The sequence below is a fragment of the Mustelus asterias genome, chromosome 22 (assembly GCF_964213995.1).
Source record: "Mustelus asterias chromosome 22, sMusAst1.hap1.1, whole genome shotgun sequence".
NCBI classification, from domain to species: domain Eukaryota; kingdom Metazoa; phylum Chordata; class Chondrichthyes; order Carcharhiniformes; family Triakidae; genus Mustelus; species Mustelus asterias.
In genome coordinates this window covers 29,358,169-29,373,066 of record NC_135822.1, presented here as the reverse complement: position 1 = coordinate 29,373,066, position 14,898 = coordinate 29,358,169, and the positions used below count along the sequence as shown (strand labels likewise).

Here is a 14,898-nt window from a genome sequence, read left to right as displayed (position 1 = left end):
TTAGGTTGGGCATCAGGTCTGATAACCTCCCTGCTGGCAGCCATCTTGCTAGCATTCCCCATGTGGGAGGGCTGGTGACCACCCAAGGATCTGTATCTCGGGACTCTCAGAACCATCCGGATATGGGATGCGGGCATTGCTGGCTGGCCAGTATTTATTGCCCATCCCTAGTTGCGCTTGCTCAGAGGGCAGTTGAGAGTCAACCACATTGCTGTAGCCTTGGAGGCCAACCAGGTAAGGACGGTGGATTTCCTTCCCTAAAAGATATTAGTGAACCGGATGGGTTTTTTTTCCTGACACTCGACAATGGTTTCATGGTCATCAGTAGATTCTCAATTCCAGATTTTTGCTTTATTGAATTCAGATTCCACCATCTGCCGTGGCGGGATTCGAACCCGGGTCCCCAGGTCATTAGCTGAGTTTCTGGATTAATAGTCTAGCAATAATGCCACTAGGCCATCGCCTCTGCATGAAGGGGAGGGGAGTCTGAACTTTGACCTGAGGGCAATGCGCTTAGCCTGCGGAGTTTTGGTGGGTGAGGACAGTGGCAGTGCTTCTGGACTGGCAACCCCCAGAACCCAGACTAACGTTACAGATACATGAGTTCAAATCCCACAACAGCCGACACAATTTGAATTAAATTAATAAATTTAGCCGGAACGACATACCAGTTTCATTAATCAAGAGTGCTGGTTTGTTGTTTAAAAATCCATCTGGGTCACCCATGTCTTCAGGGAAGGGAATCAACTATCCGAACCCAGTCCGGCCTACCTGTGACTGCATTGTAGTTAACTGACCCACACAATGGGCAAATGAGGATGGGCAATAAACGCTGGCCTTGCCATCAACAGTTAAATCTAAACGCAAAATGGTATCAGTCCCGCAGCATTGGCAGTGGCCATTCCACTGGGGTAGACACAGCTTCATGATCCCAGTAGACCTGTTGAGTTGTTGATATTACGTTGTCTTATATCTTCGGTGTCTTGTGCCCCCTTCCCCCCCCTCCTCCTCCTCCCAGCTCGATAACCTGATGCTGATCAACAAGATCAAGGAGCAGCTCATGGCGGAGAAGATCCGCCCACCGCACATGCCCCCTTCGTCTGTGCAATCCCAGCAGCCTTTGCTGCTGCCGTCGACCTCGCAGAGCGGCCAGTCGCCCTTGTCCATCCTGAAGCCGCAGCAGCTGACGGAGGTCCACGCGCAGGCCCCTCAGCCGGACGTGGCCCTCCATGCCAGACCTGCTACCAGTTCTGTAACAGGTATTTTGAACTGTAAGGACATTTTTTTTCCTCGCACGCTAATTGACACTTGTTGAATGTTAATTTGTATCTGACCTGTTTCCTCAGGAGGCGGAGGTGGTGCCTTGAATCCGTGCGACACACCTGGTTTCAATCGTGCCACTGTAGGGCATTTGGTAAATGATGGCCAGATAATGTCTTAGATGGAGGGTTGAAACTGTAGGATCATTACTTCTAGTAATGTAGGCCCATTTTTGCTCTCAGTGTGATTTAACTCTTGTTAAACTAGGGAGGGAGATCCAACTCAAGTTAAAATCACCTCCCCCTCACTCAACCCATGAAGGAGGCCTCAAACCAAGTGAAGAATGCCAACTGATAATGGGGAGGAGGCCGCAATGGGTCCTCAGGCCTCATTCCAAGTACCACCCAGATAAGGAACTGAAAGAGAACTAGCTGAAAGCACTCAGCAGGTCAGTCAGCCTCTGTTGAGAAAGATTTGATTTGATTTATTATTGTCACATGTATTAGTATACAGTGAAAAGTATAGTTTTCTTGCGCGCTATACAGGCAAAGCATACCGTTCATAGAGAAGAAAAGGAGAGGGTGCAGAATATAGTGTTACAGTTATAGCTAGGGTGTAGAAAAAGATCAACTTAGTGCGAGATAGGTCATTCAAAAGTCTGATGGCAGCAGGGAAGAAGCTGTTCTTGAGTCGGTTGGCACGTGACCTCAGACTTTTGTACCTTTTTCCCGATGGAAGAAGGTGGAAGAGAGTATGCCCGGGGTGCGTGGTGTTGATAATTATGCTGGCTGCTTTTCCCGAGGCAGCGGGAAGTGTAGACAGAGTCAACGGATGGGAGGCTGGTTTGCGTGATGGACTGGGCTTCATTCACAACACTTTTGTAGTTTCTTGCGGTCTTGGGCAGAGGAGGAGCTGTGATACCAAGCTGTGATACAACCAGAAAGAATGCTTTCTATGGTGCATCTGTAAGAGTGAGTGAAAGCCGTAGCTGACATGCCAAATTTCCTTAGTCTTCTGAGAAAGTAGAAGCATTGGTGGGCTTTCCGAACTATAGTGTAAGAGGATCAGATCAGTTAATGTTTCAGGCAAAGGTTCTATATATGAAATGTTATTTCTTCCCCCTTTGCCAACTGATGGATGTGCTGTTATAGTTTGATGGTTTGTTTGTACCTCTGGGATAAGTTTTGCTCACTACCCAAGTCTTTTCCACTTGTGACTCATGGGTCCTCACGTGAGAAAGCGGAGTGCGAGTGTCAACAAGCTGTTTGAACCCTGTAGCTGCCCCCTGTGTGATATCCAGATTGCGGGTTCCCCCGCAAGGGTCATTGGAAAGGGATCAGGAATGTGAATTTGGGCAGATTTTCCCTCTCATTAGCTTAGGGATGCTGCTGCTGCCACTGCTTATCGCGACTCCTCCCAGGAGATCTGCCGTCATCGTGCGTCATACCCATTTGTCTTGCGCCATCCTCACACATCCACTCTAGCTCGTCTGCAGCCGCTCTGTGACATCCGACATCCAACGATCGACCCTTCCTTCTGCAGCCCTCCACAGCACCCTCTAGAGAAGATTTCTATAGCTTTCCAACTCCAATTAAATGACTAAAATACTGATATTTTCTTTTCTGGATGTCACTTTTTAGAATTATTTTTGTCCTTGCAATTTCAAGCACCTCTTCATTGGTCTTAACCGCATTTCAAAAGCCTCTATTTTCTTCCGCAGATCTTTATTTATGTCCAGGGTTGTGAGGCTTACAGGAAAATAGACAGAACATAGCATCTTACGAAATGTTTCTTTGTTACTAGCTGGAGTTTTCATGTTAATAACACATCCTTCATCTTCACAAAATTACTTCTGATTATTCTTTGAATTTTGGCATCTATCTATCATCTTACCGTTTGTCCTAAATAGACAAACTTATCAACTTGTGTGTGACACCATCCACTTCAATCTTCACTCTATTTTTTTCCAATATATTCCTTTGTTTTTGTCTTTTTGGTGTTCATGCTCAATCCATACTCTAAACGTCTAGATTTCACTGATCCATGAGATTTTATAGGGCTTCTTCTGATTCTACAAGTAGTGCTGTGTCATCAGCATACCACAAGTTTCTTACATTTTTGCCCCCAATTCTCTGAATATTTGTTCTGTGTCGAGATTGAATAATTTTGTCAACAGTACACAGTCTTGACGTACTCATCCCTTCACTTGTCTGATTGTCTGTCTTCTAACCTGATGCTCGCTGTCTGGTCCCAGTATAGGCTCTGGAGAAATCTCACATCTTTACTGTCAATGTCACATTTCAGTATCCAATCCGTCAGCTTTTGACGATAAACACAACCGAACACTTTATCTTAGTCTGTTCTCGTTTACTTTACTGAAGATTGTTGTCAGGTTAAATATTCCCTCCCTCATTTCTACTCCAGGTCTAAATCCAGCCGACCTTTCACCAATTTCTGCTGCAGGAATGTTCTGATTTCTTTCTATTTTGATTTTCAAGATCGGTTTAAAGAGATGAAGCATTGAGGTTATTGTTCTCAATTGATTGCACTCCTTTGCTTTAGGTTTCTTAGCAACTTAACAAAGAATGAATGTCTCAAGTCGCTTGGAATGTATCCTTTGGAATACATGTATTCTTTGATCACAAATTTAAGTTATTACTTCGAGTTCTGTTTCTCCAAGGGCTTTAGATGTATCTTCATCTACGCTGGAGCTTTTCCTGAACTCCTCAATTTCAAAGCGTTTTTTACCTTTGATATCCTGATGTTTGGTTCTTCATTTGCCTCGATATTTTGAGGGCTTCCTCAATTTGGATTGTTGTACAATTCACTTCTATATTCTGTCCATCTTTCTTTTATTCGTTCGTGGGACTTGGACATCGCTGGCTGGTCAGCAGTTATTGCCCACCCTTAGTTGCCCTTGCAGGGCAGTTGAGAGTCAACCACATTGTCTCTGGAGTCACATGTAGGCCCAGACCAGGCAAGGATGGCAGATTTCCTTCCCTAAAGGACATTAGTGAACCAGATGGGTTTTTCCGACAAAGAACAATGGTTTCACGGCCATCGGTAGATTCTTAATTCCAGATTTTAAAAAACTGAATTCAAATTCCACCATCTGCCGTGGCGGGATTCGAACCCGAGAACCCAGAACATTAGCTGAGTTTCTGGATTAATTAGTGATAATACCACTAGGCCATCATCTCCCCCTACTGCACCCTCTTATTATCTTTGTCCTTTATGCAACCACTATCCCTTGTTATCCCTTTCTATCGATCTGTCAAAGATTTCATCTTCTGGCGCATAACTCCCATTTTGTGACTTCTTTCCAGCTCCAATGCTTCATCACACATCTCGTTACACCGTTACTCTTTAGCCCGCCTACATGCATTCTTCATTTCCTTTTCACCTTTGTCATACTCAGCGATGTTTCTTTTCCCTCCTCGTCCTATCATCATTACCAGAATCTTACCTGTCATCCACTCCTTGTCTTTCTCTTTCCCGCTGTGTTAATTTGCCTTTGCTGTGCATCGCATTCTCTCTTTCATGTTTTACCACTTGCCTTTCATTTCTGGTTCTGAGACCTCTGCATGTTCTGTTTACCCAGTCCTCAGACATTTCGACTTGTTTTTTTACTTTAAGACTGAATGCCCCTTTGATGTTCTCATCCTTCAACATGTCAAGGTCTAAACAGTCGCACATCTTTTTTGATATTCTCAGTTCCATCTGAATTTTTGCCACAAGGAGACAATAGTCTGAGTTTCTATCTGTGCCGGGATACAGATGAATGTTCTGTCGACTGACTCTAAAATGCTGCTTTAACATCACTTGGTCTATTTGATTCCTATACGCCACGCTTCTCCACCTGTACATTCTTCGTCTTTGACTCTTGAAGAAGCTGATTGCCACCATCAGGACATTTTCTTGACAAAAGTCTCTCACCTTTTTCATTTCCCAATCTAAGGCCATGTCGACTGAGATGCATTCCTGATGTTCCTTCACCGGTTTTAGTGTTTACGTCACCCGTTACTATGACCACCTTGGCTGATTTGATTTGACCAAAACACTTCAGGATGTCACCATAAAATGCCTCTATTACCTGCTCACTGTGACCTTGTGTCAGGATATAAACTTGTATGATAACCGGATCAAAAGGCTTTCCTCCGATCGTAATCATCTTCATTCTTTCTGAAACTGACCAGTAATCTCGAACTGATCTCTTGCACCTTTTGCTTATTAAGATTCCTACTCCATTCCTGTGCCTCTCTTCACTTCCCAAGAAGTAACACACATGATTCATCTTTTCCATCTGGTCAGATTCTAGCCAGCTTACTTCTGCAAGTCCTACTAAGTCAGTACAGTGTCTATGCGTTACCTGTGGGCAATTATTAAGCCCTCCTGGCTGATATAAAGTCCTTATATTCCATGTACTTCCTGTTGTAATATGCCTTTAAGGGATGGAAACATGATATCACTAGAATAGAAGTGTGTCACTCAATTCAGTTTAGTTTATATTCCATGGTCGTATTCTCAGAAAACTACCTCTTCCATTGAGTGTGACAGGCTCAGACACTGACCTCGCTTGTGAGTTTAGGACAACTTTATCATAAATTTCTTGGTTACTTTGTTGGCCAAGGTTTTCTCCTTTCCGATCACTATTTACAACAGGATTAGCAGCGGGGGCCCAACAACCTCCTCTGTTTCTCTCAAACTTCAACGTGACTAATTCTGGGACTTATACTGTGCATGAGTACCTTATCTCTTCACACTTGATTGGCCCCATTGCCTTACTGAGCGCCCTTGGGTGTGTCCCGCACCTTGCTGGTCTCTGCCTGCTGAGCCATTGTCCAGTTAGCTGGCAGGAATAGTCAGCCACTTTCACCATTCCCAGTCCTCACGCGCATTAGAAAGTCTGGCGCCTCCACACCACACCAGCTGACGGGCCGCTCACTTTGCATGATATCCAAGGCGCCTTCTCAGGGTATGACCGTTGTTGCGCACAGCCAGCAACTTAGAGTCGTCAGTGAGCGCTGGAGTATTGGTTTCCTCTTAGAATCCTACAGTGCAGAAGGAGGCCATTCGGCCCATCGAGTCTGCACCGACCACAATCCCACCCAGGCCCTATTCCCGTAACCCCACGTATTTACCCTAGCTAATCCCGCTGACAGTAAGGGGCAATTTACCATGGCCAATCAACCTAACCCTCAAATCTTTGGAGTGTGAGAGGAAACCGGAGCACCTGGAGGAAACCCACGCAGACACGGGGAGAATGTGCAAACTCCACACAGACAGTGACCCGAGGCTGGAATTGAACCCGGGTTCCTGGCGCTGCGAGGCAGCAGTGCTAACCACCGTGCCACTCCCTCTTGTGACATGAGCATGAGGCTTGGCAGCAGATTAAGGGTACTAGCCCTCACAAACATCCCAAGTACCCCTTGGGGGTGCACAGAAAGACACATCTTTGCAGCATTTTTGTGGCATGAAAAATACAAGAAGCATTTTTGAAATGCAGTCAGTGTCATAATCAACGACCAATTTGTGCACAGCAAGATCCCACAAACAGCAATGTAATAAATGGCCAGATAATCTGTCTTACTGTTGGGTGAGTGGTAAGTATTGACCAAAACAAACTCAGCTTCCTTCTTTTGAAATAATACCATTGGACTTCTTAAAAGTACATCTGTAAAGGTACTTTACAAGGTCCTGGTTTAGATCTCATTTCAGGTGAGAGCAGCCCTCTGACAGTGCAGCCCTCCCTCAGCACTACACCAGGTAATGAGTTCAAGTCTTGGGTGTGAGACTCGAACCCACCACCTTCTGGCTCAGAGGCAAGAGAGCTACACTCTGAGCTATAGTGCCTATCTCTACATTCAGACATGAAAACCTTGATTTAAACTCCTGCGATGCAATGAGCAGTTTTGGTCTCCCTGTTTGAGGAAGGATACACTCGTGTTGGAGGGGGTGCAGTGAAGATTCACCACACTGGCCCCAGGGATGAGGGGTTGTCCTTTGATGAGCAGCTGTGTAAATTGGGTCTATGTTCTCTGGAGCTCAGGAAAACGAGAGGTGATCTCACTGAGGTGTACAGGATTCTGAAGGGGCTTGGCGGGGGTGGGGGAGGGCACACATGGCGGGGATGGGGGAGGGCACACACAGCGGGGTTGTTGGCTCTGTTTTTAGTTTAAAGTTTATTTAGTAGTAGAGAAAGGCACGGATGTTAGGGAACTTGGGGAAATAAATAAATTGAGGAGTGTACATATAACAGAGAAGGAGGTGCAGGAAGTCTTAAAGCGCAGCAAGGTAGATAAATCCCTGGGGCCTGATGAAGTGTATCCCAGGACATTGTGTGAGGCTACGGAGGAAATTGCGGGTCCCCTACAGAGATATTTGAATCATCGATAGCCACGGGGGAGGTGCCTGAAGATTGGAGGGTGACAAATGTTGTACCTTTGTTTAAAAAGGGCTGCAGGGAAAAGCCTGGGAACTATAGGCCGGTGAGCCTCACATCTGTGGTGGGTAAATTGTTGGAAGGTATTTTGAGAGACAGGATCTACAGGCATTTAGAGACGCAAGGACTGATCAGGGACAGTCAGCATGGCTTTGTGAGTGGAAAATCATGTCTCACAAATTTGATTGAGTTTTTTGAAGGGGTAACCAAGAAGGTAGATGAGGGCAGTGCAGTTGATGTTGTCTCCATGGACTTTAGCAAGGCCTTTGACAAGGTACCACATGGTAGGTTGTTGCATAAGGTTAAATCTCACGTGATCCAGGGTGAGGTAGCTAAATGGATACAAAATTGTCTTGACGACAGAAGACAGAGGGTGGTTATAGAGGGTTGTTTTTCAAACTGGAAGCCTGTGACCAGTGGTGTGCCTCAGGGATCGGTGCTGGGTCCACTGTTATTTGTCATTTATATTAATGATTTGGATGAGAATTTAGTAGGCATGGTTAGTAAATTTGCAGATGACACCAAGATTGGTGGCATAGTAGACAGTGAAGAAGGTTATTGAGGATTGCAGCGGGATCTTGATCAATTGGGCCAGTGGGCTGACGAATGGCAGGTGGAGTTTAATTTAGATAAATGTGAACTGATGCATTTTGGTAGATCGAACCAGGGCAGAATTTACTCAGTTAATGGTAGGGCGTTGGGGAGAGTTATAGAACAAAGAGATCTAGGGATACATGTTCATAGCTCCTTGAAAGTGGAGTCACTGGTGGATAGAGTGGTGAAGAAGGCATTTGGCATGCTTGGTTTCATTGGTCAGAGCATTGAACACAGGAGTTGGGACATCTTGTTGAAGTTGTACAAGACATTGGTAAAGCCACAACAACTTGGAACAACTTGGGGTGTGCAATTCTGGTCACCCTATTATAGAAAGGATATTATTGAATTAGAAAGAATGCAGAAAAGATTTACTAGGATGCTACCGGGACTTGATGGTTTGAGTTATAAGGAGAGGCTGGATAGACTAGGGCTTTTTCCCCTGGAGCGTAGAAGGCTTGGGGTGACCTTATAGAGGTCTATAAAATAATGAGGGGCATAGATCAGCTAGATAGTCAATATCTTTTCCCAAAGATAGGGGAGACTAAAACTAGAGGGCATAGATTTAAAGTGAGAGGGGAGAGATACAAAAGGGTCCAGAGGGGCAGATTTTTCATACAGAGGGAGTGAGTGTTCGGAACAAGCTGCCAGAGATAGTAGTAGAGGCGGGTACAATTTTGTCTTTTAAAAAGCGTTTAGACAGTTACATGGGTAAGATGGGTATAGAGGGATATGGGCCAAACGGGGGGAATTGGGACTAGCTTAGTGGTTAAAAACAAAGGGGCGAGGGCCAAAGGGCCTGTTTCCATGCTGCAAACCTCTATGACTCTAGTGTCATAAGGAGACTTACATTAACGCTGCAATGATGTTATTGTGAAAATCCCCTAGTTGCCACACTCCGGCGCCTGTTCGGGTACACTGAGGGAGAATTTAGCACGGCCAATGCACCTAACCAGCACGTCTTTCAGACTATGAAAAGAAACCGGAGCACCCGGAGGAAACCCATGCAGACACGGGGAGAACGTGCAAAACTCCACACAGACAGTGACCCAAGCCGGGAATTGAACCCAGTCCCTGGGTTAGCAGTGCTAACCACTGTGCCACCGTGCCACCTCTGGCCAGGGAATCTAGAACACAGAGTCACAGCCTCAGGAATAGGAGGCCGATCATTTGGGGCTAAAATGAGGACAATTCCCTTCACTCGAAAGGTTGTGAATCTTTGGAATTCTCTACCTCGGATTGTCATGGATGCTGCAGCCTTGAACATATTTAAGGCAGATTCAGGCAGAAGTTTTGGTCTGTCAGAGAACCGGGGGATGTGGGAGCCGGCGGGAAAGCAGAGATGAAGCCAGAGATTGGGCGTGATCATATTGAATGAGCAAACAGGTTCAGTGAACCCTATGGATTCTCCTGCTCCAATTTCCTATGTTCTTTTGTTGGCCTTATAGCTTTAATAGGGGGCTTTCCTTATTGCAATGGATGCTGGGATAGTTCTAACTCCATCGCGTCACCCTGATAATGGAGTCTGATAGTCACTGAATGTGTGGATGCATCTGTCATCCAGTGAGGCTCAAGTCGAAAAGCTGTCACTCAGCCCCTGGCTGCTGCTGGTGGACCAGGGGCCGGAGGAAGTCGGAGGGAATGTAGTTTTGTTCCGTAGCTGCAGTTGATTGTCCCCAACACCAGGGGTCTCTGTTAGTCAAAGTTAAAGAGGAAATGCTGTTAACACTTGGCAGATCAGGTCATCAGCGGGAAGGGGACCTGAATCGCTGATGTTTCGGACTTGGGCTTTTCATCAGAATTGCCCGTCAACGAGACATATCTGACCCTGACATCATTAACGATACTCCAGAACGCACCCAGTTCTGTGTCGGACCGGTTCAACTTTACCCATTCTTTATTTTCCCCAGCGACCATTCTCCATGCGCTGGCTCACTCCGTCATGTCGATCTGAATGTGATAACCAGTCTGACCCCTGGTGTGTGCTGAATTCGGCCGTTCCTGCTGGGGCGGCAGAAAGCAACTCCACAGCCTGTCCAGGTGTCCCCGGCTCAAGAGAGCAAAGGCCAGCCAATGTCCAGTGCTCCCAATCACCATTCAACGAACATGCCAGATACTGTCCACATGGTGGACATTAGTCTCAGCTATTTGCCCCACCTGGTCGAATACCCCTCGCACCATGGACAATAGTCACTTCAGTGGGGGGTCCCTGTGGGACGGCGACTCAGACTACTGACACAAGTGAGGGACAATTGCCCCTGTCCCTCAAAACACTCCTTAACCAATCCCTGGACAGGGAGAGACAAGACCCAGAAATAATAACAAAAGATCTCAGCAGCATTGGTGGAGCGAGGAAGAGTTCACTTTTCCATGGAATCTGACTCGGAATTAGTGAAGGGGGGCACGGTGGCTGGCACTGTTGCCTCACAGCGCCAGGGACCCGGGTTCGATCCCCAGCTTGGGTCACTGTCTGTGTGGAGTTTGCACGTTCTCCCCGTGCCTACGTGGGTTTCCTCTGGGTGCTCCGGTTTCCTCCCACAGTCCAAAGATGTGCAGGTTAGGTGCATTGGCCATGCTAAATTGCCCCTTAGTGTCCTGGGATGTGTAGGTTAGAGGGATTAGCGGGGTAAATATGTGGGATTACAGGGATAGGATTGTTGTCGGTCCAGACTCGATGGGCTGAATGGCCTCTTTCTGCACTGTAGGGATTCGATGATTACTTAACAGAAGAAACATTCCAATTCTCTTCCCGCATCTTGTGGTTCACTAAAGCGGACGTTTTTCCATTTCCATAGCTACTAAACCCCGGAACAGGTTGCTAGTCTGTCGCCAGGGGCTTATAGCTTGAGAGGCGCCACTTCACATCAAGCGTGGCTGACCAGGAGTCTCTCCCACTCTTACTGCCAGCCATTGCTGCGTTTGGATAGATTTACAGGTTGTCACTCAATCTGTTTGGCTGTGTTATGAATATGCCTTCCATGGCCACCAAGTCCTGGGGTGGGATTCGAACCCGGAGCTTCTGGCTCAGAGGCAGGGAAGCTAACCACTGCGCCACTAGACCTCCTGAAGAAGAGCCATCCTGACTCCGAATGTCCTCCCCCGTTTCCCTCTCCGCAGATGCCGCTGAGTTTTTCCAGCATTCCCTGTTTTAATTTCAGATTTCCAGCTTCCGCAGTATTTTTTCGTTCAGATGAAAACCCAGGGCAACTAGGGGCAGATCAGGGGGAGGGAATATCTGGGAATTTTCCTGATGTCCTGCAGCACCAGTCTCTTATAGAAGGTGCTCTCTGTCCCTGCTGGGAATGGGGTCTAACTCTCGCTTGCAGGGATTCAGCAGATCAGCAATCTTTTCCAGAAATTCACTAATCTCTGGGAAGAGAGATGTTACCTTCGGATATCGAGTTTGGACCCGGGTAGCCCTTTAACAACCTAACTTCGAGACAAACTGTCTGAATCATCCATTTCCTTCACTGTCTCTGAAACCTCACTCCCTCAGCCAACACCTCAGTAAAACGTAGTCTTTTAGTAACTAGAATAATTTAATCTTTGGAGTTAATTAGGCCATTTGGATGGGTCTGGAGTGGATGTAGGACAGAATCCGGCAAAATAGAAGTCACACTTTTCTGCTGTGGTATCGAGCCTCAGAGGTCCCCTGGAGAAATGGGTACCGTCCCTGCCTTGGAGTCAGAGGCTGTGTCCAACTCCAGGACCTGGTGGCCACGGACAGTGCATTTATAATGCTGCCACACAGGCTGGGTATCAACTTGCCAATCCTGCCAACACAGGCAGTAAGAGCAAGAGAGATGTGGACAGCACGGTGGTTGGCACTGCTGCCTCACCGCGCCAGGGACCCGGGTTCGATTCCCAGCTAAGTTCGCTGTCTATGTGGAGTCTGTGCGTCCTCCCCCATGTCTGCGTGGGTTTCCTCCGGGTGCTCCGGTTTCCTTCCACAGTCCAAAAGACGTGCAGGTTAGGTACATTGGCCATGTTAAATTCTCCCTCAGTGTACCCGAACAGGCGCCGGAGTGTGGTGACTTGGGGATTTTCACAGTAACTTCATTGCTGTGTTAATGTAAGCCTACTTGTGCCACTAATGAGTGAACTTTATAAACGGTAAATGATTCCCGGCCAGTCATGTGATGGAAAGAACATTGGGACCTCCACCATCACGACCCAGAGCTCCTGACCCTCCTCCCTTGGGCAGTCTCTCCCGAGTCGAGGGTGACTGGCTTCCACACACAAATGAGTTCTCAGGTGAGCGAGGAGTTGAATGCACGGCCGACAGTCTCTGTCACAGGTGGGGCAGATGGTGGTTGGAGGAGCGGGTGGATGGGGGGGCCCCGAGTTGCCACCCGCTCCTTGTGCTGTCGGTGCTTGACTTCCGTTTGCTCACGGCGATGACATTTGAGATGTTCAGCTCCCTCCCGGATGCTTTTCCTCCACTCCGGCCGGTCTTGGACCAGGGATTCCCTGGTGTCGGTGGGAATGTTACACTTCTTCACGGAGGCTTTGAGAGTGTCCTTGAAGCTTTTTCTCTGTCCCCCTGGGACTTGCTTTGCTGAATTACTGAGCAGAGTGCCTGTTTGGGGAATCTGGCATGTGGATGATGAGACCCATTCCTGAGTCAACTGTCACACATACATCACTGCCATCTGGTCACATGAGGACGGCCTCAACCGGGATCTTGGGTTCATGTCACACTATCTGTAACCCCCACGACTTGCCTGGGCTTGCAAAATCTCACTAACTGTCCTGGCTGGAGACAATACACATCTCTTTAACCTGTGCTTAACCCTCTCTCCACTCACATTGTCTGTACCTTTAAGACTTGATTACCTGTAAAGACTCACATTCCAACCATTGTTTTGTAAATTGAGTTTGTGTCTTTATATGCCCTGTTTGTGAACAGAACTCCCACTCACCTGACGAAGGGGCAGCGCTCCGAAAGCTAGTGGCTTGTGCTACCAAATAAACCTGTTGGATTTTGACCTGGTGTTGTGAGACCTCTTACTGTGTTTACCCCAGTCCAACGCCAGCATCTCCACATCTGGTCTGACACCAGGCATGGGATTTTCAGTCCCACCCACCACCGGGATTGTCAGGTCCCGCTGAAAGTCAATGGACTTGGGCGGTATGGTGGCGCAGTGGTTAGCACTGCTGCCTCACAGTGCCAGGGACCCAGGTTCAATTCTGGCCTCAGGTGTCTGTCTGTGTGGAGTTTGCACATTCTCCCTGTGTCTGCGTGGGCTTCCTCCGGGTGCTCCGGTTTCCTCCCACACTCCAAAAATGTGCGAGTTAGGTTGATTGGCCATACTAAATTGACCTGTAGCGTCAGGGGGATTAGCAGGGTAAATGTCTGGGGTTATGGGAATAGGACCTGGGTGGGTTTGTGGTCGGTGCATACTCGATGGGCCGTGTGGCCTCATTCTGCACTGTAGGGATTCTATGATTCTATGACTATTGATTGGGTCACCAAATCTCCCACGGTGGGTCCCGCCATGGCAGGACTGGGAATTCTCGGCCCAAAGAATTTCCAAATTTTGGTCGGCACGGTGGCACAGTGGTTAGCACTGCTGCCTCACAGCGCCAGGGACCCGGGTTCGATTCCCGGCTTGGGTCACTGTCTGTGTGGAGTTTGCACGTTCTCCCCGTGTCTGCGTGGGTTTCCTCCGGATTCTCTGGTTTCCTCCCACAGTCAAAAGATGTGAAGGTTAGGGGGATTGGCCATGCTAAATTGCCCCTCAGTGTCCCAAGATGTGCAGCTGTTGGAGGGAATGAACGAACAGAGTTTTCCGAGACCGTACAGAACTTCAACAAAAACGGCTTTATTCAACACGCATGAGGGAGAGCAGAACTCGGAGCTGTAATTCCAGCTTGTTCCCGAGCTACTCTACCCGTCATAGGTGCTTACACATTTTTATACGTTTTTGCGTTGCAAAATGCTGCATTTCAATTAGGCCATCAGAATTTAAATTTGTCAAAGTTCTGTTTTGATCACATTACGCTGATCCATTGTCCTGCGTGTTTTATCTTTAATCGTTTTCTGAACATATCCTGTCTACCTGTTTACAATAGCACTGTAGTCATCAAGCCGATTTCAACGGTGTGTTAATTGTCCCCATTTCCCTGATACTCGATTAGGCTCCTCTAGACATTGTGGAGCCTCGATGAGTGGCATTGATTTTCTTATTGTTGCTATAGCCTCGGAAAGATCTCACCTGGGGTGTGACTGTTTAGTGCTGTCTGGGATATAATTTGTCGTGTGTCTGCCTGCAGTGAGTGTGGACACTACAGTCAGCATGTCTGTTTGACCCTTTCCATTCTTTCCTCCCCAGCTGCAGCCCACGCTCCCTGGGTTGCCCTCCTACATTACCCCCCTGATGGCCCTTGGTCACACCCAAGGCAGCCACTGTTTAGCGCCGCCTGGGACGTAGTTATTTGTCATGTGTCTATCTGTAGTGAGTGTGGATACTACAGTCAGGCTGTCAGTTTAACCCTTTCCATTCTTCCTCTCCTGCTGCAGCCCACGCTCCCTGGGTTGCCCCACTACAGCAGGTGAGGTGGATTAGCCATGGTAAATAGTTACAAGGGTTACAAGGATA

General features: G+C 47.5%; 1 protein-coding gene across 2 annotated transcripts in view; it reads left to right on the top strand.

Annotated features, from left to right (window-relative positions):
* LOC144509986 (zinc finger protein 362-like) overlaps window positions 1–14,898 on the top strand; it is a 103,274-nt gene that overhangs the window by 66,552 nt on the left and 21,824 nt on the right. The window contains exon 3 of one of the 2 annotated variants that reach the window (XM_078239062.1): window positions 1,019–1,271. In XM_078239062.1, the coding sequence (XP_078095188.1) occupies window positions 1,019–1,271 (253 nt within the window). The remainder of the gene's footprint in view (window positions 1–1,018; window positions 1,272–14,898) is intronic. The other variant, XM_078239063.1, reaches the window with a different exon arrangement.